Raw genomic sequence first — 26,206 nt, 5'->3', positions numbered from 1 at the left:
CGGATTTGGAGCGTTCGTTGGATAAACCCCTTTGGGGGTAGATTCCGGATTAGCTTCTAAAACTTGAGGCTGCGATTTGCGCTTGAGCGATCGCTTTGTTTGGGGTATCAAAATAGGCTTTCAAAGCGCACAGCGGCATAAATCTAGATAACATAAAATATATGTGTAAAATATGTAAATAGTTAATAATAATTAGTTTGTTTTGTTTGTTCAACATGATTTGTACATAAGAGAGCGGTAGAGAGAGAGAGAGCTTCTGTTGAGAGATTGATTTCCTTTGTGCACTTTTTGATTGATTTGATTTGAGCGCCAAAAGAATTGGAAACTAAATATTAAAAATGATACAATTTGGGAAATAACTGCTTAAGATTCGATATAAAAAAGAGAAAGCACATTCAGCGAGGAAGATAAACGAGTCTTAAGGCACCCCGGAGGCCCCTTTGAGTGTAATGCTTGTCACATCCTTCACAATCATTTCGGCCACCTGCCAGGCAATCTCCTCCTGCACATTGTCCTCGGGTAGATTCACCAGCTTGCGCATGGCATTCTTGATCTTGCTCCCACTGACGCCCAGCGACCAAGGCTGCGACTTCAGCGCCACAGCATCCACAGCCTCAAAGTCTCGCTCGTAGCGCCCGAGGGAGTTGACAAAACCAAATTTAAGAGCCCCTACAGGTCGCTGCCAGAGCAGCTGTGGATTTGTTAGCTGCCGCGCATCAATGTTGAGATTTCCTGCGGCGGCTGGCTGCTTCGTTTGCTGATCCATCGCGGCCAGCAGTGTGTTGTGCTGCGAGATGTGCGTGCAGTCGGACATGGACATGGTCTTGCGGTGCCGCTGCTGTGCGGATACCTTGGAAGCACCTCGCAGGCTCAGTTTGTGCTGCAGCGAGTCTGGCACATCCTGCGCGGCGACTGGGGTGCCCCGCTTGGCCTTCAATTCATTGACATAATTGTCAAAGATGTGAGAGCTGAGGAAGTCCGCAAAATACTTTTGCTCCAGATACTTGGCCGTGACGAGCAGCGCCAAATCGAAGGCCTGCCACATGTCAGCGGGTCCGCAGATGGCCTGCTCCACGCGCAGCCGCAGCTTCTGGGACATCCACAGACGGCACTCGGACTGCAGCGAGAAGTAGCGCTCATAGATGATCATGGCATCGGACCTTGCCGCCTGCTGGTCCTCATCCCCGGCGAAACTCTTGCGGAAATTGATTGCCGTTATCCAGAACTCGAGGCACTCGCGCTCCTGCTGCTGCTCCAGATACTCCGTGAAGTAGAACAGAGCCAGTTCGCTGTAGAGCACATCGTAGATGTTGATGCTGCCCACGCCCTCGATCAGCTCCAGGCAGTAGTTGCAGTAGTAGCTGCTCTGCAGGAAGCCCTGCACATGCCCGCGCTCTAGCTGCTCCAGCACATAGTCGCGCGCCTCGTCAAAGCAGCTGGCGGGAATGGGCTGGTGCGGCAGCGACTTGTCCCTGCCACAGAGCAGCAGCGAGATGTGCGCGAGGATGACAATGGGCAGCTCCACCTGTAGACTCGCATTGACTATCAGATACTTCTGGTAGATGGCAATGGCATCGCTGATGCTCGCCCGCGAGAGATCGGTGCTGGCTTTCTGCTTGTTGATCTGCTTGTTGGTCTCCGCATATATGCGGCTCTTCTCGTCGTCCGTGAGGGGCTTCCGCATGGACAGATCGCACAGCGTCTTCAGTTCAGGTACATCGTTCTCTTCGTTTGGCTTCTGGTTTTCCGCTTTGGTCGCAGGCGCTTCGGGCTCTTCCTTTTCCCGATCCATCTGGCAGCCCACAGCCGCACGCTTAAAGTTCTCTATGTCCAAATAGAACTTGATTAAGGGTAGTGCCTGTCGCGTCTCCAGGTACTGGATAAAATAGCTCAAGCAATTCGGTTCGCTGACAATCGCCGCCAGATCCATGGTGAGCCGCGAATTGTATTTGAATATTTCTGCCAATAAAAAAGCAACAAAGAAACAATTGTTGACAGAGAAAGGTGCAGAAACGTGATAAGCAATTGTTCACGTTAATTACCATCATCAGGGCCCCCGCCATTCAGCAGGCTGACGGCATCGGATGCGCCACCATTGCTGCCGCCTTCCTCCTCTTCCATAAAAACCTCATCACAGAAACTGGTTGTGGACCGCAGCGAATGTCGCTTCTGCGCCGCACAGTCTATCACGTCCACATCATCACTGGGAGCCACCGCCGCGTCGTGGGCGCTGCTCCGACGACGGCCTGCAATCAAACAAACACACAAAAAAGAAATTGTCTTAGATTGGTGTCATGCCCACAGTGGGGGAACAGAAATTCGCCAATTTTCAGCCACTTACTGGTCTGCCTCTTGATGTACTTTAGCATCTTTACATGCTACTGCCTGGTTGCTCAGTTTGCAGCCTTTTGTTTGTTTTTTTTTTGTCAATTGTTTCTTAATTTATGCGTTGCGTAGTTTTTAAGTTTTATTTTATTTTATTTATGTTTTGTCGTGCGATGACAGGCGACAGGTGGCGCTTGCGAACTATCGAGAAAAATACCGCATTCAAAAAATATACCGAAATATCGAACTTATCGCCACTCTATTTTAACTATCTCGTATAGTTGGTGAAAGTTATAAATATCTATAAAAGTGGGTATCGTCGTGATGGTTGTGCGGTTTTTAAAGTAACAGCTGCTGACTGTTTTCAGCCCTGGTACACATTTGTCTGCAGCGACACCTGTCGTATTTTTATCGCAGTTCCTGATTTTATATATGTTCCGATACTTCTATAGTTTGTTTCTTGCGATGTTGCCGGTTAATTCAAATGGAAAGGTGGAATTGAGGAATTTACCTTTATTATGTGAATAATCAAAACTAACCCATTTTGAAACAACTCATAGTATCAGAGCTGAGAGTCATAGCTTGCTGGAAATATTATCAGAATATCAAATGATGTTGTATGATTAGCATCGGCATATTTGGGGTATTTTTTGCAATCGAAAAGGTATACTTTTGAGGGTCGGACGGCAGATTTTGTTCTTTTATTATTATGTATATTTTACATTCAAGAATATAGGGTACCGAAACACATACACCCCTGTTTTTTCAATTTTCCCTCTGGGGGATATTCTCTCTTATCCGTAGTGAATTTTTTCTCTCTCTTTTGAGGTATTTTCTCTCTACTTAGTGGGATTTGCTCTCTCCTTTCAGGGATATTCTCTCGCCGATTGGGAATCTCGTTGGGAAAACACTGTTGAGCACTGGTCAAAATGGCGGTAGTTTTCAATTGGCATTTTATAATATTAGATTAAATCACTGTGAGGGCTGTTCCCCCAAATCGAAAGTCTTCTCATTTTCATTTCTTGCAAAATAGTTTGCGAAATATATGCAGTTTTACCCCATCAAGCACAATTCCTCTACAGACATCCAGACCAATCCAATAGAAGGTCATAAAAACTAGCCAATCTTGTGGAGTACTGCTTGATAAATCTGATAAAATTATAATTTAAGCGTTGAGAATCCTAACTAATATTAATATAATTAATATATTTAATAGAACATCAAAGTCGGGGAAAAATATTTCGGACATGGGATATTGCTGTGGTAACTTTTTGCTCATGTTTGAAACGCCAAAGTGAGTCCGTCAGGAGAGCATTTCCCTGACCGTTTAGACACAGGAGAGCATTTCCCTGACCGTTTACACACAAGAGAGCATTTCCCTGCCAAGAATTTCCCCCAAAACTTCCCATTCACAATAGCGACAAACCGTTCACAATGGGAACCCCTCGTCAGCGCGCGCAGCCATATTTCGAAATCAAGCTTTTTTTGATAAACATGTTACACGCGGGTCGCGGACAAGGAAAATAGGGAAACAACGTGAAAATAGTGTCGAAAACTTCGTTGATATATTGATATTTTTGCAAAAATATCATCAGCAACAAATATACAAAAAAAATACTCAAATATAGCACAGTGTCGCGAACAACAGATATTTGGCGCTTAATGTACAGTTCATCCATTGTAACTAGTGCGCGCGCGTGTGTATTAGTGAATACCAAAGTGCTGTAGCAAAATAAAAAACAGCTGCGAATTGCACCAGAGGAAAACTTCGCACTCTGAGCGCCCAGGATCGGTATCAAATCAGCGAAAATCGAATATTTTTCGGAATACGTGAGTGTGTTTGTGTGTGTGGGCCAAACAATTTGCCGCTAAATAAGCAGCTGAAAGACCAGCTGACACAACGATCGATAGCAGTACGTGTGTGTGTGAGCAGAGTGTAAAGAGTAGAAGCGATAAGAGTGGAAGTGGAAACAGAATAGCAACAACAACAAAGTGCAAGTACAGCAACAAATAGTGAGACGAGAGTAGAGAGGCTGCAACAAAGTAAATGCAACAAAATAGCAACAATAAAAACACGTGCTTCACCAGTGGCTAAGAGAAGTATTGGGAGAAAAACGACAACTACGATCACTGTGCGATTTGAGTCGCCCACAATAAGCCAACACACGATCAAACATGTCTGGAGTACCGGTCGCCATCAAAACGGAGGAAGTCATACTAGAAAACGCCGAATACAACAGCGCAGAGGAATTGGATGAGGAATTACAGTAAGTCAACGTCCACGTCCCATCCGCAAGATCGCATTACCCGACTTTACGGTTAAATGTTTATGTTTTTTGCCTCTACGAATAACAGTAACAAGAAACCCACAGCTTAGGTTGCATTTTTTATCACGCAAATTATTGATTATTTTTACTATGAACGCGCGGTCTCTTTCTCTCCCTTTTGATTTCCTTCGTTTCTAAGAGAGTGAGAGCGCACAGTGACGGCGAGAGAGAGAGAGAGAGCGAGAACCTTTTGCCGCCTGTTTTGCCGACAAAACAAATACGGCACAAAAACACAACCACCACCACTACCAATGCAGTCGAATTCCATTCCCATTTCCACACCATTCCACTTCCATGCTGTTTCTTGTTGCTGGAATAAATGTGACGCTACTTTTTTTTTCTTCTTTCATCATCCTTCTCTTCCTCTTGTTCCGCTCTTTCTGGCTTTTTGTACGCTCTGCTCTTGTCTTTTTGCCTCGTTGTCGTCGTCCATATTGTAAAAACGGCTGTTTTTGTCAATTTATTCAGCGGCTCCACACTGCAGGCCAAAATATTGTGCCAGTAGAAAAGTACAGAAAACTCCCAGCATTTGAGCTCATAAACGAATAAATATTTGGTTAATTGAGCATCGAAATACATTTATAGTATATTTTTAGCATGAATTCGGCCTTAAATCTCTCTCTCGAAGCGTTTACAGCTGCTAGCAGCCAGTCAGCCATCCGATCATGCAGTTCTCTCCCCTCTTGTTCTCTTCTTTGCGCTCACATGTTCGAAGGAAACAGCTGTCCCTCTCCCTCTGCTTATCACTGGTTGCCTAACTAATCAACATTTTTCTGATGCTAGTCGAATCGAAATCAGCTGTACCGGTATGCGTGTATCATCATATGGTTTTGCACTATTCACACGATGTGCTTCTACCTGAGCGGCGTCGTTTTCGTTCTCTCTCTCACACACACCCACACAAGCGCAACAGTGGCCGACAACGAGACGACCACCTTGTGGCTGAGAGTGCGAGTGAAAAATGCTCTGAAGGGAATGAAGAGGAGAGAGGAGTGCAGAGTGGCAATGCGATTGCTCTGCTGTGCTGTGTTAGGGGAAAAGTGCGCTAAAAAGAAAGAAGAGCGTAGCACCAGCCCAGAAATGTACAGTTTAATTTTCTTTTTCTTTCTTTATTGCTGTATTTGTTGATCGTACCTTCTTTCTTATTGGTGGCTCTCTCTTATGTATTTGGTCGAATTTTGCAGTTTTCAAAGCGAAAGTTGTGCCGGCTTATCAGAATCATATGGCCCTCACACGTCACGCCGCTTATCTGACATTTGTATGTACATATGTTCTTCGCAAAGAGGGAGAGAGTGTGCACAGAGCAACACCCAGCACAGTCGCGTCACCCTCTAATCTCACACAGCTGGGGTTGCAAGGCTCTCTTTGAACATGCTTATCTATAAAATTTCGCATGTTTTCATTATTATCATCGTTTTCTCGAAAATCAGTAACAGCTGACCATTTTAGCTGATTTAAATACGCGACTTCCATACTATTTTAGCCACCAGTGTGTGGGAGGGAACTGCGTTTTAACAGCAGCTGCTTTGCGGCGTGCCTCGGCTAAAAGTCTCCACACGTTGCACATTTGCAAATACTACGGTGCCGCCTGCCTCACCATGTGGCGTCATTTCCGCTTTTACCCCACACACACACTCCACTCTCGACCATACTCTTTGTCGCCTCTCTCACTGGAAAGCACACAGACAGCTGCCACGCCACGCTGGGAAGTTTCTCAGCTCGTCTTTAGAATCCACAACTCGATTCTCCTCGGGTCAGCTTGCAGTTTTTTTTATAAGAGCCGCTCCCCAGTTTGCGAAAAGTATATAAACCCCGCCAAGAGAGCATCACTCTCTCGGTCTGGAAGTGTGTGTGAGCAAGAGTTGAGTGTGCTTGCTGTCAGAGCAGGAGAGCACGATTGTCTGTGGTGTGTTTGAATTGCACTCAAAAGCTTGTTGCGCCTTTGCTGGTGTGGGTGAGAGCGAGTCAGAGAGAGATTCGCAAAAGTACAGATGCCGCCACACGGCGAATGCTTTTTTCTACTACTACACACGTTTCATTGAAAAAAGTATACACAAAAGCTGCTCTCGGTGCAGGCAACCAGCAGGGCAGCGTGCAAGTGAGAGCTACTAAAATGAAAGAAAACGAAACGAGCAAACACTCGCACACAGACACACCCATACAAACATAGATAAAAATCTGCTGCGCAAAATGTTTGGGCGATGCCCGCCGTGTGCTGCTTCCACGTTTCATATGCCAAAACGTTTCGCCTGCTTTGTTATACCCTTTGCAAGAGGTATCATTCACAGAAGATTTAAGCAATAGAAAAATAGTATAATTCACTATGAACCAAATAGCAGTTAAGAACGGACAATAGTGAGAGGGTATCAATAGCTTCGACGTCTCATTCTATGTTTCGTGTGTTTTTTGCAAGCGGCATTTATTGGCAACCTGCGAAGTAGACAAAGAAAGAAAGAGAGAGAGCGCGCGCGCTCGACTGTGGGAGAGTAATGAGTGCGAGGGCGTGAGAGCAAAGCATTGAGTGGCGGCTTCGGGTTGTTTATGAAAAACACATGATTTTTGTGTACAACGGTTTTTCGTGCAATGGCAAGAGGGGGAGGAGGCGATGGCGGCAAACTACTACTACACTACACCAGCCAACCCTCACTCTCTCGCACACCATCTCCGTTGGCACTCCCCTCCCACTGGTCGACAAGTGGCAGATTATGGCAAATTTGTTTGCACCAGATATGATTTATGCACTTTCTGTGCCACACGCATACATACCCCCCTTTTCAGCCACAACCCTGTGTAACCTGAGAGGACGATGAATGTCTCTCCTCCACCCACTGTAGTATTACCTCATTCCGACCTGGCCTTATGTAATCTATCTGTATCTGTGCCTCTGCTTTTACTATATTTTTATGGCAAGTATGGCGCCAAATGGTGGAGATAGAGAGCAGTTAAGAGAGGCAGAGAGATACAGAGAGCGGGGAAGAGTGCGAGAGGATCTATCTGGTCGATTTTAAAATATTTCATTAGTTTATGGCGCCTTTACTTTGTTGCACAAATTACGCAAGTGGAAAGCGTTTATTGCGTTGCATTTCATTTCGCCCTCAGACCCGCTGCAGTCGCGCAGTCAGCGTCGCTGCCACCGACTCTGATCTCTCAATACAGTCTCCACCAAAGGTGTGTGTCCAGTCTCTGGACATGTATTGGAGCAACTCAAGAAGGGGTTTTTATTTAATTGCTTTATATAACTGAAGCATTTTGTATCGCTTGAAATTTGTACTAAGCTTTAAGGGAATTTCTCTTCTCATTTAAACTGTAAATTTTTCAAAGGATCTACAGGTTGTTTGGGTCTTAAAATATCTATGGTATTTGAGTGTAAAATATTGCTTAACATATGTAAATATTATTCAATTAAATTCCATTGTTAAGCTTTGGTTTATATTTATTAATGTCCAGCTGTCTCTTTCTCAAATTTAATCCTTTACAACTGTGGAAAATTTTTCTAGGCAGCTCCCCTATTACGTGATTTTTATTTAAATTTTATTCAATTCAGAGTCTCCATCTCAAGGTTGTCCTCAATCCTTTTACCGACTTCTTCTTCCTGCCACGCATAACCCTTCGGCTGCTTCTCTACGTTTTTGTTTGTTTAAGCAGCATCCCATCCACCAAAAAGAGTGTGGCAAGGCTGATAAGGACGACTTACAGGGGCAGAGTGGGGCGCTGGCTGCTGTCCTTTGTGTTACATGTTTCCTATCATTGTTTACCTTTCGTGTGTTGCATAATTTCATGTTTATCTTTATGAATTGAAAATGCCGGGCTTTCTCCCTTCCATCTATCCTTTTCGCCCGGGCCACAAGCCTCGCGAATCATCCTGATACATGCCCCCGTTTTCACCTGCTTCACAGGAACTATGGCAGCAGCAGCAGTAGCAGAGGCAATACGACGAATTCCAGTGAAATAATGACGTAAGCAGTGACCCAATAAACGTATGTACAATTTATGTGCAAAGTGCAACAGCAGCCCAGAGGGGGGGAAGGTGGTGAGGTGCGGTGCTATGCGGGTGGGGGAGTGGGTCGTTAGGTGCAACAGCAGAAGCAGCGGCGTCGACCGCTCTCGATGGTACTCGTGACTTCGGCTTTGTCTCTCTCTTTCTCTCTCTCTATCTCTGTTTATCGTGTTGCGTGTCTCTCTGTCTCTGCTTGTGTGTGTGTGTGTGTGTTGGCGAAAAGTGGCCAATGAACTACATTGAACTCTGGCAGCGCGCAGCATGGTGCAGCAGAAGCCAAGAGCCCGCACCAACAACCAGCTGTCGTATGTCATATGTTCCACTGTTTTCGTTATACCCTTTCCTAAGCAGTATAATGACTATGAACATATGTTGGCAACGCAGAGCAATAGGCTTTGTTAACCGTTCTCCTTTTCTCTGTCTCTTCTTAAGCGCATTTTCCCCTGAGCAAAATGGTTCTGTAGGGTATCGAATGCTTCGACCATCTAAGGTTTTGTCTTGTCGCTTTGGTGAAATGCAAAAAATGCGTGCTGCATCTTAATTGCAATTAAAAATGTGAATGTGAAATGCAAGTCTCTCTGCGTGCCTCTCCCCCACCCAATTATTTGTATTTTTTATTTTAAGATGGGGTCACACTGGCTCTGCAGCTGTTGGCGCGTGTTGTTGTGCAGCACTGGCTGCGTGCTATAATTAAACTTTATTTTGAACAGCTGTTGCTGCAAAGCCCCCAAACTCTCTAAGAAGAACAATTTGTGTGCCCCCCCAAGAGGGGAAGAAACTTATTCTAGAACATTGTGATGGGTAGACTTCCGGAAGAAGCTAGAATGTTTGCTTGGGGAATCTGTGCATTCTCTGTATTCCATAAATAAATACATAGTTCATCAAAATTTAAATAGAGTTCTCATAATTTCCTTTGACTCATGGGGGAAAAATGATGGAAAGAATCTGTTTCATATATTGTGTAAAACTGCAGAAAAAACGAAACATTTACTGGATTTTCGGATTAAACTGGCCAAAAGAAACTTTACAATAGATTTAATTCCATCTCTGGAAACATGGAAAACAATTTCCGGAATATTCTACTTCTCAGTGGAATACTTCCTGAAAGTGCAGGTATTTTGGTTTGTGGATCAAATATTTTCACTGCCTTGACTCCGCTCTGCTTAACTCAAATAATTACCCATCATAAAATACCGACCCACACACAGGTGTATTTTTGGAGGAACACAAAAAGGCACCACAAGAGAGCAACAGCAGCAGCAGCATGCAATATGCTAGTGCATTCCCCGAGTAGTTTCATTCAACTTTTTTAGATCTCCTCTCCGTGTTTGGCTTGTATTGTGCAAAAAACATAGAAAATAAATGGGGGGAAAATGGAAAATGCCAAAGCCAAAGAGCCAGAAACAGGCACTGGAGCCAGAAGCTAGCCACATTCCTGTGCCACAACATCCGCCTGCTGTTGACCAACTCCAGAAGTAGCAGCAGCAGCATCTTCTATTGCCATCTCCTTCTTCGACTGCCGCAAAAATGCTGCTGCTACTGCTGCTGCTGCTGCAGCCGGAGAACGACCTTTGGATTATGTGGCTAAAAATAAACCATACAACCCCCCAACGGATGCCGACTCTAATATTTTCTAGCAGCGTCGTCGTCGTCGTCGTCGTCTTTGGAAATGTTCTTCTTAGCTGGAGGAATGCAGTGTTGCAACTTTTACGCAGACACAGTGTCCGTCTCGTTCTGGGCAATGCCTCTTTACCACACACTCCTCACTCCCTCTCACTCTATCAGACATGCATGAAGGTAGGAGCATACCATTGTGAAAATTGTTTTCATTAGGCAGGCCAAGCAAGCCAGCGGCAACTGTGGAAAAGCAAACGCGTTTGTGCTTATGTCTGTCTTTCTGTTACCGGGTAAACCGGTTTGGAATTCTTGAGACCAAGACGGCCGGACGGATGCTATGTTGCCTGCAGCATAGACCCAGGACAACACAAGACCAAGCCAAAGTAACATATATTGTAGCTGTGGCGGCCTCTATTCGGCACTCATTAGATAGAGATTAAGCGCCTACCTTCTTATTAACATGGCTTGCTTGCCTGCAACTAAATCCAAAGCCAAGAGTCTGCGCTGCAACAACATCAAATCCACACACAATCACGACAGTGATGGCAACAATAACAAAGGAATACCATATTGACAGCTGTGCTGAGCGGCTCTCGCTCTCTCCCACTCTTGGCCTTTGCTTTTGTGCGCTCTTTTACATGTTGCTGCTGCTGCTGTTGGATAGTGCAGTTATTGATACCCTCTACTGGAAGGAGTATGCTGTGATTGCTGAGGGTTATTGGAATGTTTTTGAAATGTATGAAAAGTAAATGGCATCCATTCAGAAAAAGAGAGGGTAATATACCGTTTTTATAGTTTTCATGTTTCTGAAAAGTATATAATGCGTTACATTTAGATGTACACGGTATACACAAGTAGTGCCTATCTATCCCCAACTCTTGTTCCGTTTTGTTGTGCGCCCATGTTGCTGCTCTTCTCTGCTGCCAGAGCGTCGTGACTGCGACAACTCTCTGTGTGTAGGCGTGTGTGTACACATGCTCGTACTCGTTTTGGTATGCGTGTGTGTGTGTAAGTATATTGGCGCTGTTGTGGCGGCAGCGACGGGTTCAACTAAAATTGAATTGAATGGAATTGTGAATTTATGAATGAATGAATTTTTCAACGCCATTGGGTGTGTGTGTTGCTGTAGGTGTGATTGTATTGTATAAATTGTAAAAGTTAATTGGTTTTATGTTTGGGCGGCGATAAGCCACGTTGAGTCATAAATATGCACAATACGAATATTAGTCTGTCTGGTCGCTCAGATGTGGGAATTGTTCAACAGACGTGGAATTATCATTAACCCTAGATGGTCGTCTTTCCAAAGAATCAACTACTGTTTATAGTGAATACCGTATTGGGTAAAAAATACTTTGGTTTCTCCAATTAAACCACATTATTAATATATTATACAGTCTTCACAACAAATCTAGTTCCTTAAACTTTCCTTAACTACTGCCAAATATTCAGTTTTATGGCAACCTTTGACACTTTTTTACTAACACCTTATCAATTTTTTCATTTTCAGATTACAATTAGAGGATTCGGGCGGAGAGAACACCTATCACATTTACACCTCAGAGACGGAGCATCAGACAATAGGCTCCCAGCGACGCCAATCGAATATGAGCGGCACAAACACATCCAAGGGGGGAGGAGGCGGCGGCGGTTCTGGCGGTGGGGCCATCAGTGATGGTGATGGAAAGCCCGTGGCAGATAGCGAGAAGAGGATTCGGCGGGAGATAGCCAACAGCAATGAGAGGCGACGAATGCAGAGCATCAATGCGGGCTTCCAGAGTCTGCGCTCTCTTCTGCCCCGCCACGAGGGCGAAAAGTTGAGCAAGGTAAGTTCTCAAATTATACGATTGTCTCCTACACTAACAGAAAAAAAACATTTTCTCTGAGTGGAGGTTTTTAATGATTTTATTTGAAATTCTAAACTTAAAAGATGCAATATTACAATATGCTTTGAATTACTTGAAATACGAATTTTTTTTATTTATACCCCCCTTTTATGTATGGCACGCTTTCGCTCGGTGTATCATGATTCTCTTGCACATCTCTCAACACCATTTATGGTCAAATCCCCCCTTGTCCGTCTGTCTTTTGCACACGCAACTCCAATTACATTTAACCTGAACCCTGAGCCTGAGCCGCAATTACAGGGCCCAAACACATGTTGACAAATTGCCGGCGACTCCTGTGTCCACACACACACACACTGCTTTACGAAAAGCTTCACGTTTATATTTTGTTTTAAGAGAGGTGGAGCTTTGAAGGTCCCTTTTCGACATTTAGTCGTCAACGCAACGCAACGTAACCGTGTGGCGCCTTTCAATTGTTGGTTGGAGGCGTTTCTCCTCTTTTTTTCTTTTTATGTGGTTTTCCTTTTTTTTTCGTACTTTTTGCATACACACATGTTCTTATATTTATGGGATTTTCACCTTGAGACGGCATCGATTTGTTGTGACGCGCATGTTAAGGAGAAGCTGAAGGGCTTTTGGCTGCCTGGCCGGTGAGACGGCCTTGTCGAAAGGTTGATGATGGGTTGTCAGGGTATTACCACTCAAGCTTAAAAGGAGTGGATGAGCATTTGCAGTGGGAAGGACACTCAGATGCTCAACGTATGGACAGAAATTCTTTCATAGATATTACGAGAGAGAGATACCCAGACTCCTCACATTTTTACAACAATAAAGTTAAAGCATTCGTGGCGAGGGCATCCACAATTTCAGTGTCCGCGCAACCCAAAACCTCTTCTCTCACCTTGAGTTTTTCGGGCAGACGGCACTAAATCAAGCAAATGTTACATTAAAGAATGAACAAGATTCACTTTGCGATTTTTTGTTGGCGTAATTTATGTGTCTGGTCTGCTGTGTGGGCAAAGGAATTAGGGCTGGAAATAAGCTCAAATTGGAATGATTTCAACACTGCTTTCTGGACTTAAATATAGTCCTGATCAAGTAAACGCATGCAATACAGCCTTTCCTCGTTTGAACAACAATAAGCCAATGCAATGTTCGTTTTTCTACTCCTTTAAGCTTTCGGAGCTCAGCTTATTTATTGCAAATTGAAAAATGTCAACCCAAACTGCATTTTCCCATAAATCAGAATGAGAAAAAAAAAACGAAAAAGAAAAAACAAGGCCTCAGTATAAACAACAAGAAAGAGCTAGAGTCAAGGCAACCAAGAAACAGAGAGAAAACGGGAAGAAAAACGCGTAAATATTAAAAATACTACGAAAAACGAACAAAAAGGGCAAAGCACAAACATCAAGTGTGACGACAGGGCTGGCAGCGCGACTGATGAATGACATAATGTGCATGACAGTGAGCAAAAGAGGGGCGAAACGGAGGAGAGGTAAAAAGAGCAGCAGAAGAGAGCAGAGGAGCGGAGCATGTTAGTGCAAGTAGTTTATGGATTTTTCTTCTATGCACTTTTGCCTGTCACACATAGTAAACATTGTAGTAAATATGTGAAAGAGCTAGAACGATAGTAAGACAGAGAGGGAGAGAGAACGAGCGCCGAGCGAGAGAGCGAAACGGAACACCTGGGACGACAGCTTGACCAAGTTTACGCCCGCTATATAACTGTTATATACATACATATGTACATATGTTTGTCTTTACATAGACCAATAGAGGGAGAGTGAGTGTAGGCCTTAAAAGCAGAAACAAAAACCGAATGAAATCAGATCTCTCACACACACACACACAAACACACGGAAAAGAAAACTGAAAAAAAATAAAGAAAGAGGAGCAAAAAAACTGCAATGCTGACAGAAAAAAACAAACTAAACGAGGCCCGGCCCCAAGTCCGGCCATGCCATTCACAGTTATACGCATACAACGAACGGAACGGAACGCCACACGGCACACATAATGACTGTCGTCCAGTCCAGTGCATAGTTGTTGGGGGTACAGTACATAACTGTTATACACACAGCCGCCGCCCCGCCCCAGCCGCAACCCAAGCCCAGGGCAATGCTGCTGCTGCTACTCTGTTGCTGTTGTGGTGGGTGGAAGGAAGGGTGCACTAGTCTGTGATTGCTGGGTCCGGACGACGGGGGTCATTGAACTTGCACGCTAGGTGGCGCTAAAGAGTGCAAATATCCAATTGCGTACAGTTGTGCCCCATTTGTTGTTTTTGCTGTTGCTGCTTCTGTTGCTGCTGCGTCCATTGGAGATTTTAGGCGCGCCGCAGCTAAAACTAACCTACATTAAAGTGGGTAGAGAGGGTGGTGTGCCGCACTCAGACAACAAAAGAGAGAGCAAATGAGAGAGAGGTGCCGCAAAACTGGAATATATCGATTGGGTCTCTCATAGTCCTTCCAGTGGCAAAACGCGCGCCAAAAGCTACCCCCAAAAATTCAAGATAGGACAATGGGCGCCAAACGTGAAATGGAAATATAATATATAGAGAAATGTTGGCGCACAGATGGAAGCCCACACCACTGGCACAGCTGTGTAACAGCAGGGGGTTGAGCGTGTGTTCGGGTCCTGTATCCCATGTTTCATTGCCATTTCGTTTTGGCTCTCATCGTTCCTCAACTCAGTGGCCTGGCCTAGCTTTTGTGGCGTCTGTCTGGCGCCTGGTAGGCAGCTGTTTGAACGACCAAAGACTGGAACTCGCTAGTGTAACCTCACCACCATACTCCCACCCACCACCCATCATCACAATATTGGGCGTTCAGCTTTGCAGCTGCGCACTGGTTCGTGTTGGCCCGGCGAAATGATTTTTTCCTTGACTCCGGCTCTTTGAGCTCCATTACGCGGCGCTGCTGATGACGACAGGGGCGTGGCAGGGGCTGATGGAAAGGCAGGAATGGGTTGTGGGAAAGGGAGGTAGAGTGCACTAGGCCATTGGCATCGTCGTGCAACCTTTTGGCCGGAACGAAACGCAGTGGGATTGCAGTGGCAGGCAGTAGACCCTGTCCGGGCTGTTGAAGAGATGCTGATGCCGAATGCTGCTGCTGGTGCTTCTGGGACACGCCGCCAACACCCAGTTTTGTGACTACAGAAGAGTACATAACAGGTGCTGTAGTACATAGCACATGTATGTATGTATGTACGACCTGATTATTATATAACCCCCCATGTACAGTATATGGCGCATTGTGTGTAGCAGGCTGTACTTTCAATTCCATTTCGTAGTAAAACTGTTTGCTCTACTACGACTGCAGGTGGCGCTAGTGTGGCCCGGTGGAGCCTAGTCTCGAAATCCAATTAACGCAGGGAGTTAAGCATCTGCATTTGCATCTGCTGTTTTGTAACACAAAATGAGTTCCATGCTTCAGTGGATGTGCCTAATTTCAACCCACAGGCAAACAAACAAACAATTTTCCTCACACACAAAATGCGAGTAATTAGCAGAAACTAATTGTTCTTTGCCATTATTTAAACCCAAAACATATGTATGTATGTACATATGCCTTTTTAAAAACACCAGTCAGAGAGTCAATTAAGAAGTCGAGATTCCGTTTTGGAATCCTTCATAAATCTTCGGGGTGCATGTTTTAAGGACTAGAAGGTCGCTGCATAATTGCACTATTTTACAGTGTCTTGCAGTGTTGTAAAGTAGTCAGCAGCAGCAGGCGAGAAGCCAAAGAAGAATGCACAAAGCAAAGAGAAAGCTGAAAGCAGTCAGGCCGCCAGACGCGACAGACGCAAAGGCAAGGCGATGGCCTAGCCAAAGCATATGTGCATTGGATCAATTACTTGCTGGGCAGACAGAGCGAGACAGATACAGTGTGTTTGTGTGTGTGTGTGTGCGTGCAAGAGAGCTTGCAAAAATATCGGTCGGTCGTTGGCTGCACTTCTCCCCCGTCTGTCTGTCTGGCTCTGAAGATCGTCTCGAGGCGAAACGACGCGATGCAACATCGTTGCCGCTGCCGTCACTTTGTCAATTGCAGGCTTTCGAGAGCTTTAGAGTATGCTCTTTGTTGTTGTTGTTGTTGATAACATGGAATGCCGTCTCGCCGGATTTAATGACTTTGTTGCACTGTAACGGTTTTTTTTCATCAATGGCAAAGCCAAGAAAGATCGCAGCGAGCAAACTCTTCTTTTTGTTTTTTTATGCCGGTTAAGATGATGAGGATGAAAAAAGCTTACTCTAGTCCAACGAAATGAATATACCTAACCTGGCAGTAAACATTTGATAGCTTTATTCTACTGTATAACTCAGAAGTTATTTAAAATAGGCAACAACAAATATAATTTGTTAAGAATAATCAAAGCAGCAATACCCACTTGAAGAGTATCTTAAACGTCATTAAACGTCTACGACTTGCTATGACGGCCTCGGCATCGGCCTCCATTTCCCCTAGTACTACTTCTAGTATGTAAATATGTACATATGTATGTGCAGTGCTGCTCTGGTGGTGTGCTAGTAGTAGTTCCGTTCAGTTTCGATCCGCTCAAGATATGCAAGTCAATTGTTTTTGCCCATAAATCAGTCACTGAGCAGATGCCGCGTCATAAATATTGAGATTTCCATCGAAAATTATTCAGCCATAACAGCTGATATGTATACGGAACACGGGCTGGGCTGGGCTGTGCTGGTAAAACTCGATAAATTTCTATATTGTAGATTGAGTGTAAAATAATTAAACGGGCCAACCGGCATTTTTGCTGCGCAATTACACAAACGTACCTACGGTACAAGAGAGTGTGTGAGAAAGAGGCGGTTGGTAGGGCGGGAGAGTCAGCTGCTGGTCAAGCAAAAACAACAATGCTAAATAAACAAGGTTAGACCCGGCAAAAGCTTAGCTTTCCCAATTGCGTCGTAAGATAAGCTTGCGACAAAGCCAGTCCAGTCACCGAGAAAGCGTCATCATACATATCATTCAGAAGTGTAATTAAATGTAGTACATAGTACATGTATTTATAACAGTCCTCAATGTTCGTTTTTGTTGTTGCTTTTTGGGTTAATTAAAACAGCTGTCTTGTGTTGTGTTTACACACATTGATCGAAATAAGTATGACATGAAAGCCGATCAGCTGATCTCTCTCTCTCATGCTGTAAAACTTGAAGAGTTTGTGTGAGTGTGAGTTGTGTGCTTTTGAGGGTCAGCTGCCGCTGACTGACTCTTTGCCTCTTTCATTGGTTGTTGTTTGCTGCTTTGGAATTTGACAACGACAACATTTTGCCGGCATACAAAAATGTAAGGCTTTTGTTGTTGTTGTTGTTCATTCTTCGTGCTTGTCCCCCTTCTCTCTATTTAAATTCAAATCGCTTTCAACCATTTTCGCGTGTGTTAAAGAGAGGAGTGTTTTTGTGTGAGTGTGTGTGTAACCTTTTTTTTATGTTAATTAAATGCTTTCATTGACCATGAGCTTTGTGAGCGAACGCCGGCAGCAGCAGCACCAGCAGCAACCGCGTGGCATTCCGTGGCTAGACCCCATTGCCACTCGCCACTCTTTGGGTTAAAGGTTTTATTGACCTTTGACGTAAAAGGGGATTTCTTAGGGGTTTTTTGAATGAAGCGAAAAGTGCAAGTGACAATTTTGTTATGAAATTGGGGTACACTGGCTACAATGGTGTTCCTAGCATTAAATCAGTTTTAAGGCTCGGCAACCCTGGTAGTCCGTTAGGTTTTTATTGAGTAGCAGCCCTGGGCCGTTAGTTTTTCAATTGCTGCGCTACGCTGGCGGTCTTTAATTGCCATTTTTACGACTTTTGCCTTGCGTCAACTGCTGGAGATATACGTATTCATGTATGTAGATATTTATATACATATGTATGTAAAATATATGTAGTTTTGGTACAAACTTAAATGTGTGTACATAGCTGAGCTCACAACAGCACGTGTTTGAATTTAATTAGGTTAGCGTTAGAGGCAACTAATACCTAAAATACAGTAATATCTTTTATTTTTTAGCTCCGACTGTTTGAGTCAGCAGCATCAGCTCGTTGAAAAATTTTGCTAAAAATTTGCAAAATCTTGAGTGCGAGGAGAGATGTTATATCTTATGTGCATGTGTATTGTCTGGTGTTTGTATAGATTTAACACAGCAGGTGTTTTTTGTTGTTGGCAACTTTTGTATGAAAAGCGCCCCAAACCATCTTCATACAGAAATAACTCTGCCCCAAAAGTGACCTCGCCCCTAGCGCCTAATCGTTTGCGTTGCCCCCACCCCAACAACTTTCGATGACGGCATTTCTCTGCTACTCTCTTTTCGTTTCCCTTTGTTATTTTACAGTAAGCATGTGTCGAAGGGTGTCTGGGGTGTAGGGTGTGTGTGTTTGCTAGTGTGGCAGTATAAAAATAGCTTCAATTTGTGCATTAGCCGCCGACGATGCCGACGCATCTGAATGACCACAATACGCGCGATGTTGTCACCAGGTTGTGCCGCTTGCTCTCTTAGCCCCCGTCTCTCTCTGTCTTTGGTGAGATTAACAGCACACACTCTCGCTTACAGAACCGCTATGAGAGCGTATATGTGTGTGGGGGAAACACATGTTTGGCGCCCAGCGTGGTGGGCGCGCCGCCAACCAGCTGTGTGCTAGAAAGAGCGAGTGCGACTGAACCAAAGACAACGGTATGACCGTGTGTGTGTGGGTGGAATCGCACATACATCCGTCCATGTGTGAGTGTGAGTAAGCGAGCAAGCATCAATGCCGGCAATAGTAGTCGCAGCTGTTTTTCCTCTTCTTTTTGCATTTCGTGTGGGAGGAACAGCAAATGGGAACAACATTAACAGCAAAGTCTCGACGTGTGTGTTCGTGCTGGCGCATATTTCTCATATTTATGGCTAAAAAGCAACAAAATAGTTTCTGGCTCTGCTGCAACAAATCGGGTACGTACTCGTCTCGGGTTCCGTTATGTTTGCCCGTTGTTGCTAATTTTAGCCAAAAGCTAAATGCTAAAAAATGCTAATGAGTATCACTCCAAGCTAAGCCAACACACGCTTTTGTTTCTTCATCAGTTTCGGGGGGAACTAAAATTTGCTCAAAAATTAATGTCAGCTGACTTGCTTCTCCATCAAAGAGAACTTGCACACACACACACACCTGCCATCTGGTACCAGTCCCTGATAAGCAGCAATCGCAGCAGCGACGCAATAACACAAAAGGGAAATGGAGTATAGAAAGAAAGGGAAAGAGTAAACAGTTGAATCGGTAAACTGGGACTTCCCTTTAAAAAAGGCGATCAAGGTGCGATAAAATAAGGTGCAACACTCTCCTCTTTTTGTTTTCAAAAAACACACTATAAATGTTCCCTGGAAACCGAGATTTCATTACATGCGACAGTTTTCCTGTAGTAGATAAAGTACTGTTTGTTTGCTTTTGTGTGGGGCGGGGCCAGACCGCCTCAAACTAATAACAACAAAGTTGTAAAAATAAATTGATTTTTGTTTTTATGTTGTTTTCATTTTACTACATTTTCCGGCTGTCTGCTTGCGCGCTCCTTGAAACAGTAGTATATTGGGTGAAGAGTGCCACGCGTAGGCATGCGTGCACGCACGTAGGCCTGAAGAGGGTTGGGGCTGCATTTGAATCTGAACCGGACAAGTGGAGACGTTTTTCAGGCAGTGACTGTGCCCGTGGGTTGGGTGGTCGTCGTCCCCTCTAATACACACACACACACACATGTGCAGACATACAGAGCCGTCCGTCCCATCTCTCTCTCTCACTCAATTGCCAGCTCAGCTGATGACGAATAAGTGCGGCAGCAGCAGCGACAGCAGCATTGCTATTTTTATGCATTTCGTTTTATTCAATCAAATAAAAAAGACGGCAGTGTAGTGTGGTGTGGTGTGTGAAGGGTGGAAGGAAAAACAGCAGCAGAAACAGGCCGCCGCTGTAGACCGACGCGCCATTTATAGAAGCAGAAAAGCCGCTGCTCGTCAGCTGCTGCTGTACATGCGTTTCAGATTGCCAGACTCTTTTTGGAAAGAGAGAGAGAGAGAGAGCGCGCGAACGACCGAGAGCAACACCAGACACTTCCAATTGAATATGGGAATAACTGGAAAGCTTCAGAGAGACACAGTCTCAGTACACGTGCATGAGAGACAGAGAGAGACGTCACATCAAGCAGTGCAAAAAGCTGACAAAAGCTTGGACCCACATGTTTTTTCGCTACGTTCGCCGCGCGGCCCGACTGTTTCCGTTTCACCAGTCACAGAGCAACGAAACGGAATGGAAACGAACAAAGTAGCGCAACGGAACGAAACGAAACTGAGAGAGCAGCAGCAGTGAGCGGGAGAGAGTGCTCCCATGTGCAGAGAGAGAGAGAGAGAGCATAAACCTGAGTTCGCTCTCTCTAGCAACATTTGTGACGACGCCAGACGCCGGCGAATATTCAAAAAGTTTTTCGTATTGGAACTGTTGCTGGTTCGTTGGTGGTGTTGGAAAAAAGGTACAGTCACCGCAAAAACGACAACGCTGAATGCCGCTTCTCTGCTGACGACGACGGACGACGTTGTTTGTTGTTTGTGTCTCGAACGCGTTGCGGCAGCGACGGTGGTGGGATTCTTGTTGGAAGTTGGAGCAACCAACGCGCGTTTGATCGTCTTTTATTTTTTCTTTGTCGTTTCTTTGTTTATGCTTTTGATTTTGGGTTTGCCTTTTGTTTACTCGCACTCACACTACTACGAATATTGTATCTGTGTGTATGGTGTGGAGCGGTGGTGGTACAGCTGTAGTCGCTTATAGATTTTTTTGTTGTGTTTTTTTCACTCTGTATTATTTGCCGGCACTTTCCAACTGCGTAAGAAAGCAAAAGCAGCGACTGCGACGACGAATTTTCTTATTGGCCAAGGCCTAACATGCCGGCTAGCATGGATGGCTGGTAGATAGAGAAGAATACCATATGATGGCTTCGAATGGGCTTCCGACCTTATCGAGAGCATATGATATACAGATCAGAAGGTAAAGCATGTGCTGGAAGCAAATCCAATAGGAAAAATCTTTTAGAATTGATTTTAGAATTTGGTAGAGGTAATCAGAGGTGAATGAAACTTCTAATAGGGAGCGTTTTTAAAAATCTCTGTAGCTGAATCTTGAGATTATTGAGAATACGAATATTTCAAAGTTATGTTTCTATTTGAAATGTTTATGATGATTCTGTTCCTTCTTTTTGAACCGTCATATGTTGTGAGGCGAGGATATGCTTCACTTTACGGGATTATAAACTAGTCTTTGTTTTTACAGCAATGACTTGGCATTAGTTCTTCTACTTATAAAAAGTAGCTTTGTCATTGTCAAGTCAAATCCTCTACTTCTGCATGTGTCCACGTCAAATAAATAACTATAAGTCTTTTTTTCCTACCCCTTTTTCTTAGCTTAATTATAACCATTTATCAAACTCCCTTGAACTCAAGGGGAGTGGAGTTCATATCTTTCCAATAATTCCAATGCATTAAGACGGCGACTTCCAATACAATTCGCTCTCCAACGATATCGCTAATGGAGTCAATGAACGGCCTTTGTGTATGACATCAGCTAGATTTAAACTTAAATGCACTATGCTGTTATTTAAAAATTGCTCTCTTAATTTTCATAAGAATAATATATGCTCGCGACATTGCAATGCCATCGATGCCAGACAGATGAGGAGATGCTTGAGGAGAGATGGCTGTGATTTTATCAGAAGTGTAGGACAAGAGGGGCGCCCGCCAGTCGGGCGAGTAAATCATAATAAACCTGAGAAAACTGTACACAACAACATTGCTGCTATCCCACTCTTTCTGCAGCTTTTGCGGGGCACCGACAGCTGGTGTGCATCGAGCGAGAGAGAAGCGCCAAAACAGCTTGGAAGAGAGAGAGAATGGATATTGGGTACCAGCAGCTGTGCCGCGATGCCGGCGTCTACGATATGTAGTGTTTTTGTTGTTGTTGTTGTTGTAGTAGTAGTGACCTCCGACAACAAGCAGTGCGACGCGACGCTACGTACGCCGTACCCCCATATGAGAAACAAGTTTTATTAATGCAACAACACCAAAGTGGAATAAGATTTATTGTTTTTCAATCAGAGCTAAAAGAATTTCCAGCCACACAACGCATTCCTGAGCCATGATGAAGCTCATACTTACTCTCGTATGTGTGAAGTATGTGCCCATGTATTATGTGTTTGCTGTGCACACATTCTCATGTGTGGGGGTGGCCTGTAATCTTGGGAATTTATCATCAGGAGAAGACAAACAGAATTCAGCATAGCACTCATAGGGATGGGAGACTATTAGCCTTTTGACTACGAACCAAAGAGATTTAAGGAACTTGGTCTTAGTCTGGAGTCTTAGAACCAAGAAAGTGGGTACATGGATCAAAGCCAGCGCAGTAACTGAATCCCTGTAGTGTTAGTGCCGGCATTATCTTCAAATGGCTACAATATTCCTTACCAGAGACATTTTTGGAGCACATGCAGCAAGCAGACCAGTAACATGTCGCCTACGCGCAGTGAAATGCATCTAACTGCAAAGCAGCTTTCTATGCAAACTTTTCACCGTTATGCATGTATACATATGCATGGAAGTACATATGTTTTTCAAGCCCGGCCCCCTACGCAATAAACTGTACAAGTTAGCCAGTGTTGAGCAATGCAACTGATATGGTGGCGAGCGAGCGCGCGCATTTTGAAGGACACAAGTTCCTTCACCTTTGGCGCTCGACCGCAAAAGCATCAGCATAGCGCAGAAGAGCAAAAGCATGAGAACGAAGCTTTACTACAGTGTTTACTAGAAACACCACCACACAAACAAGGAAAATAAGAAACAAGAAAACAGAAAAACACAGCAACACTGAGCAAAACACACAAACAAAACCAGACGGATGACGAGGGCAATGGAGAAATGCAAAAGCAGAGGCATTTTATGCACATACATACATACATATGTGTGAATGTTGTTGTTGCAATTAAGTTTGCCCATCCCTTTCCTCGGCAATTATGCTGCTTCCCTTTATTTCTTCATTCACTCAAGTCTCCCCACTCACTCTTTCCATGTGCATGTGTATGCTTCTTGTGAATGATTTGCATTGACAGAGAGAGAGAGAGGGAGAGAGAGTGTGAGAGTGTGTGAGAGAGCCTGGAAGTACACAAATTATTTTCCATATGACATTAACCGTAAAGTACATACAAATATAAAGAGATTTCTTAATGGCAAACAGTTAGTCAAGATTTTACCTCAACTTTACCTTAATTTTACCATCTTTCAACCACTTTTTCTACCCTCTTCTTTGCAGGCTGCCATCCTACAACAGACCTTCCAATATATTGTCGAACTGGAGAACGGAAAGACGCAACTTCTCACACAAAACAGCGAACTGAAGCGACAGGTGGGCGAGCATGAGGCAGGCGGCGGTTCGGGCGAAAGCGGTGGCAATGCTGCCAGCGGCGGCAGCTACGAATCCAACAGCAACACAACGGCGGTGGCCATCAAGAAGCGCAAGCTCACGGATAATGTCATCAGCATTCAGGCGATTAGCGACAGCTCAGACGAGGGCTTGGGCTCCATGTCCCCAGAGCCGATGACATTGCTGTCGGCAGGCGGTGCGGCAGTCACCAAATTGAACAGCGCTAGCATTATTGCGGCCAAGGAGCTGGTCGAAATAAAGAAACAGCTGGAGAAGGAGCGCAGCCTGCGTCGGCTGCTAGAGGATGAGCTGCAGATGATCAAGCGGCAGCTGTACAGCGTGGCCACAGCGCCACCTGGCACAGCTGTGGCGGCGGTTAGCGGCGGCAGCGTCGGCGGCACCTACATTCCACGTGAGGTCATCGAGCATACGGACAATTTTGTGCGAAGCGAGGATCTGGAGGAGCTGGGCGGCACCGTCTCGTATGTGGAGATCGACGAGTTGACCGGACAGCAGCAGGTGGTGGTGTGCTCCAGCATTGAGGAGCTGGAAGCAGACGCCGGTACCGAAATCATCACAGAAGATCACGTGCACGAGGAGGTCATACTGTCGTCCAACAGCTCGACGGAGTCCGAGAATGAGGTGAACGTGAATGCCATTGCCAAAGCCTATGCCGAAGGATGTACGCCGAGTGCGGCCATGCTGCAGCCCATACTGCAGGCGGCCATCAAGGCCACGCCCAAGGTGGAGGTGGAGCGCATCCACGAGAAGATCGTCAAGGTGAAGACGGAGAAGCTCGAACAGCCGGTGCCAACGGTGCACTACCGCCAGAATCTGGAGACAATTGTCGAGGCCATTCGGCACCTGGAGGGGGATCATCTCTTCTCCGACGGCAACAACGGTTCGGAGCACAGGCAGTACAGCCAGCAGAATCATCACCACCAGATCGTGACCACCAGCACGCATCACTCGGGCGTTGTGGGTGTCCACCATCAGCAGCACCATCATCACAGGCTCGCCCAGGACGCGCCACTGGCCCTCACCACCGGCAAGCAGCATGCGGCGCTGGCGGAGCTGAGGCCCTTCCTTCAGATCAAGGGCAACAACAAGGTCATCATTACGGCCAAGACGGCAAAGGATGGTGGCGGTTTGGTCACCACCGGGAGCAGTGTGACGCCCACCGCCATCTTCAAGGTGCAGAGCAGCGGGAGTGCGGGGATTGGCGGCGGTAACCATCAGGGAACAGCCACCATTGTAAGTGGCAGCAGTGTCAGCGGCGGCAATCAGCAGCTGACGATCACCACGGCGCTGAAGCAGTGCCGCCCAGGCGTTATTGTGGCCAAGCAGCTGCCATCATCCTGATTGCCCAATGATGCGACCAAGACCAGCGCCCGACCAGGACCAGCACGAGCTAGTATTAAAGGCGCTCGAACGGTGGCTTCCGCAACAACAACAACAGCAGCAGCAGCGAAAGCAGCAGCAACAACAGCAAAAACAACATCAACTAATTTCAACAAGCAGAGACATGCAGTAACAGTCGCCGGTAGGCCACCTCCTCGTAACGGCAGCAACAGTAACAGTAATCTAAACACTAACGGTAACAGAAATGCAAATGCAAGGGCACTGAAAGACCCGTTACGTACCAGAGGCGGCAACACCGGCATCACAGGCAGACAATTCATGTAAAAATTAGTAAACAAACGAAACGGAAACTGAAACAATTTTTGTATTTTTGGATTTTCAAAATATTCTTTTCTTCTAAAAAAAAAACAAAAATTTTCCACAAAATAGAAATGCGAGTACATAGCCACATTAATTAATTGCAAAATATTAGAAAGAATCCATTGTTAACTTAAGGACTAAGAATGAAGTAGGAGGAGGAGTAGGTGCAAACGAATAAAACAGAGAGAAAGCAAATTGATTTACAAACAAAACACAGAAGCAACAAAACAGAATAACGAAACAAACAAAAGTACAAAACATACAAAAAAAATAGACATAAAAGTTTATGAGTTTTTTTTTTATTATTTATTAATAAAAAAATTAAGAAATAAACTCGGAAACACAAGAGAAACAATAAATAGCAAAAAGAGAAAAGAAAAGGAAACGAAACGAAACGAAGAAAAGGATATAAAGTTTTGGAGAAAATCATTCAATGGAATAAACTAAGCAAGAAATCGCATTAAAAAAAGCAAAACATAAAGTATATAATATACATGCATACTATATATCTATAAGGTGTATGTATATACTACATAGGATACCCGTATATATAGAAAACACATGCTTTACGATCGTGTGGGAGAAGCAAATGTGTTGAACTCTATAAAAACCATCGCATTAATTTAACCGTTCTTTAAATTATTTCTTGTATTATTTCTTACTTTAACTATTATCTTATTTACGGATTCATATTACTTTTTGAATGGAACTTATTGAGTTTTTGTTGATATATTTGTGTAAAAAATTTAATTCTAATTATGTAAGCGAGCGAGAACGAAAGATTAAGCCTAAAAACATAAAAAACCCTTTAATAACGAACGTAAGAAGAAACAAAAACAAAACAAACGAAAGAGAAAACTAAAAAAAAAAGAAAGTGAAAATCGTTTATTATATAAACTATATTATATATAAATATATATATATATATACATATATAAATTATATA

At 44.5% G+C, this 26,206-nt stretch overlaps 2 protein-coding genes across 2 annotated transcripts; one reads left to right on the top strand and one right to left on the bottom strand.

Moving 5' to 3' along the window:
* Positions 1-171: 171 nt before the first annotated feature.
* On the bottom strand, positions 172-2,508 carry LOC117584405 (A-kinase anchor protein 10, mitochondrial). The gene is made up of 3 exons (XM_034273268.1): positions 2,342-2,508; positions 2,043-2,246; positions 172-1,959 (listed from the first exon to the last, which is right to left on the bottom strand). The coding sequence occupies exons 1-3, from the start codon at positions 2,367-2,369 to the stop codon at positions 419-421; spliced, it is 1,773 nt and encodes a 590-aa protein (XP_034129159.1). The 5' UTR covers positions 2,370-2,508; the 3' UTR covers positions 172-418.
* Positions 2,509-3,805: 1,297 nt separating this feature from the next.
* Positions 3,806-25,300, top strand: LOC117584106. The gene is made up of 3 exons (XM_034272854.1): positions 3,806-4,592; positions 11,774-12,089; positions 23,428-25,300. The coding sequence occupies exons 1-3, from the start codon at positions 4,501-4,503 to the stop codon at positions 24,898-24,900; spliced, it is 1,881 nt and encodes a 626-aa protein (XP_034128745.1). The 5' UTR covers positions 3,806-4,500; the 3' UTR covers positions 24,901-25,300.
* The last annotated feature ends 906 nt before the right edge of the window (positions 25,301-26,206 follow it).

Source organism: Drosophila guanche, unplaced genomic scaffold (genome assembly GCF_900245975.1).
Source record: "Drosophila guanche unplaced genomic scaffold, DGUA_6, whole genome shotgun sequence".
Lineage (NCBI taxonomy): Eukaryota > Metazoa > Arthropoda > Insecta > Diptera > Drosophilidae > Drosophila > Drosophila guanche.
The sequence above is the reverse complement of the archived record's forward strand: the minus strand, read 5'-3'. Positions and strand labels throughout refer to the sequence as shown.

What these genes read in the sequence shown, in the direction of transcription:
- LOC117584106 (XM_034272854.1), top strand. Translation starts at nt 4,501, where the DNA reads ATGTCTGGAGTACCGGTCGCCATCAAAACGGAGGAAGTCATACTAGAA. An exon ending in GAATTGGATGAGGAATTACA is followed by an intron (nt 4,593 to 11,773) that starts GTAAGTCAACGT and finishes TTTCATTTTCAG; the next exon opens with ATTACAATTAGAGGATTCGG. An exon ending in AGGGCGAAAAGTTGAGCAAG is followed by an intron (nt 12,090 to 23,427) that starts GTAAGTTCTCAA and finishes TCTTCTTTGCAG; the next exon opens with GCTGCCATCCTACAACAGAC.
- LOC117584405 (XM_034273268.1), bottom strand. Translation starts at nt 2,369, where the DNA reads ATGCTAAAGTACATCAAGAGGCAGACCA. An exon ending in GTACATCAAGAGGCAGACCA is followed by an intron (nt 2,247 to 2,341) that starts GTAAGTGGCTGA and finishes GTTTGATTGCAG; the next exon opens with GCCGTCGTCGGAGCAGCGCC. An exon ending in TGGCGGGGGCCCTGATGATG is followed by an intron (nt 1,960 to 2,042) that starts GTAATTAACGTG and finishes TTTTATTGGCAG; the next exon opens with AAATATTCAAATACAATTCG.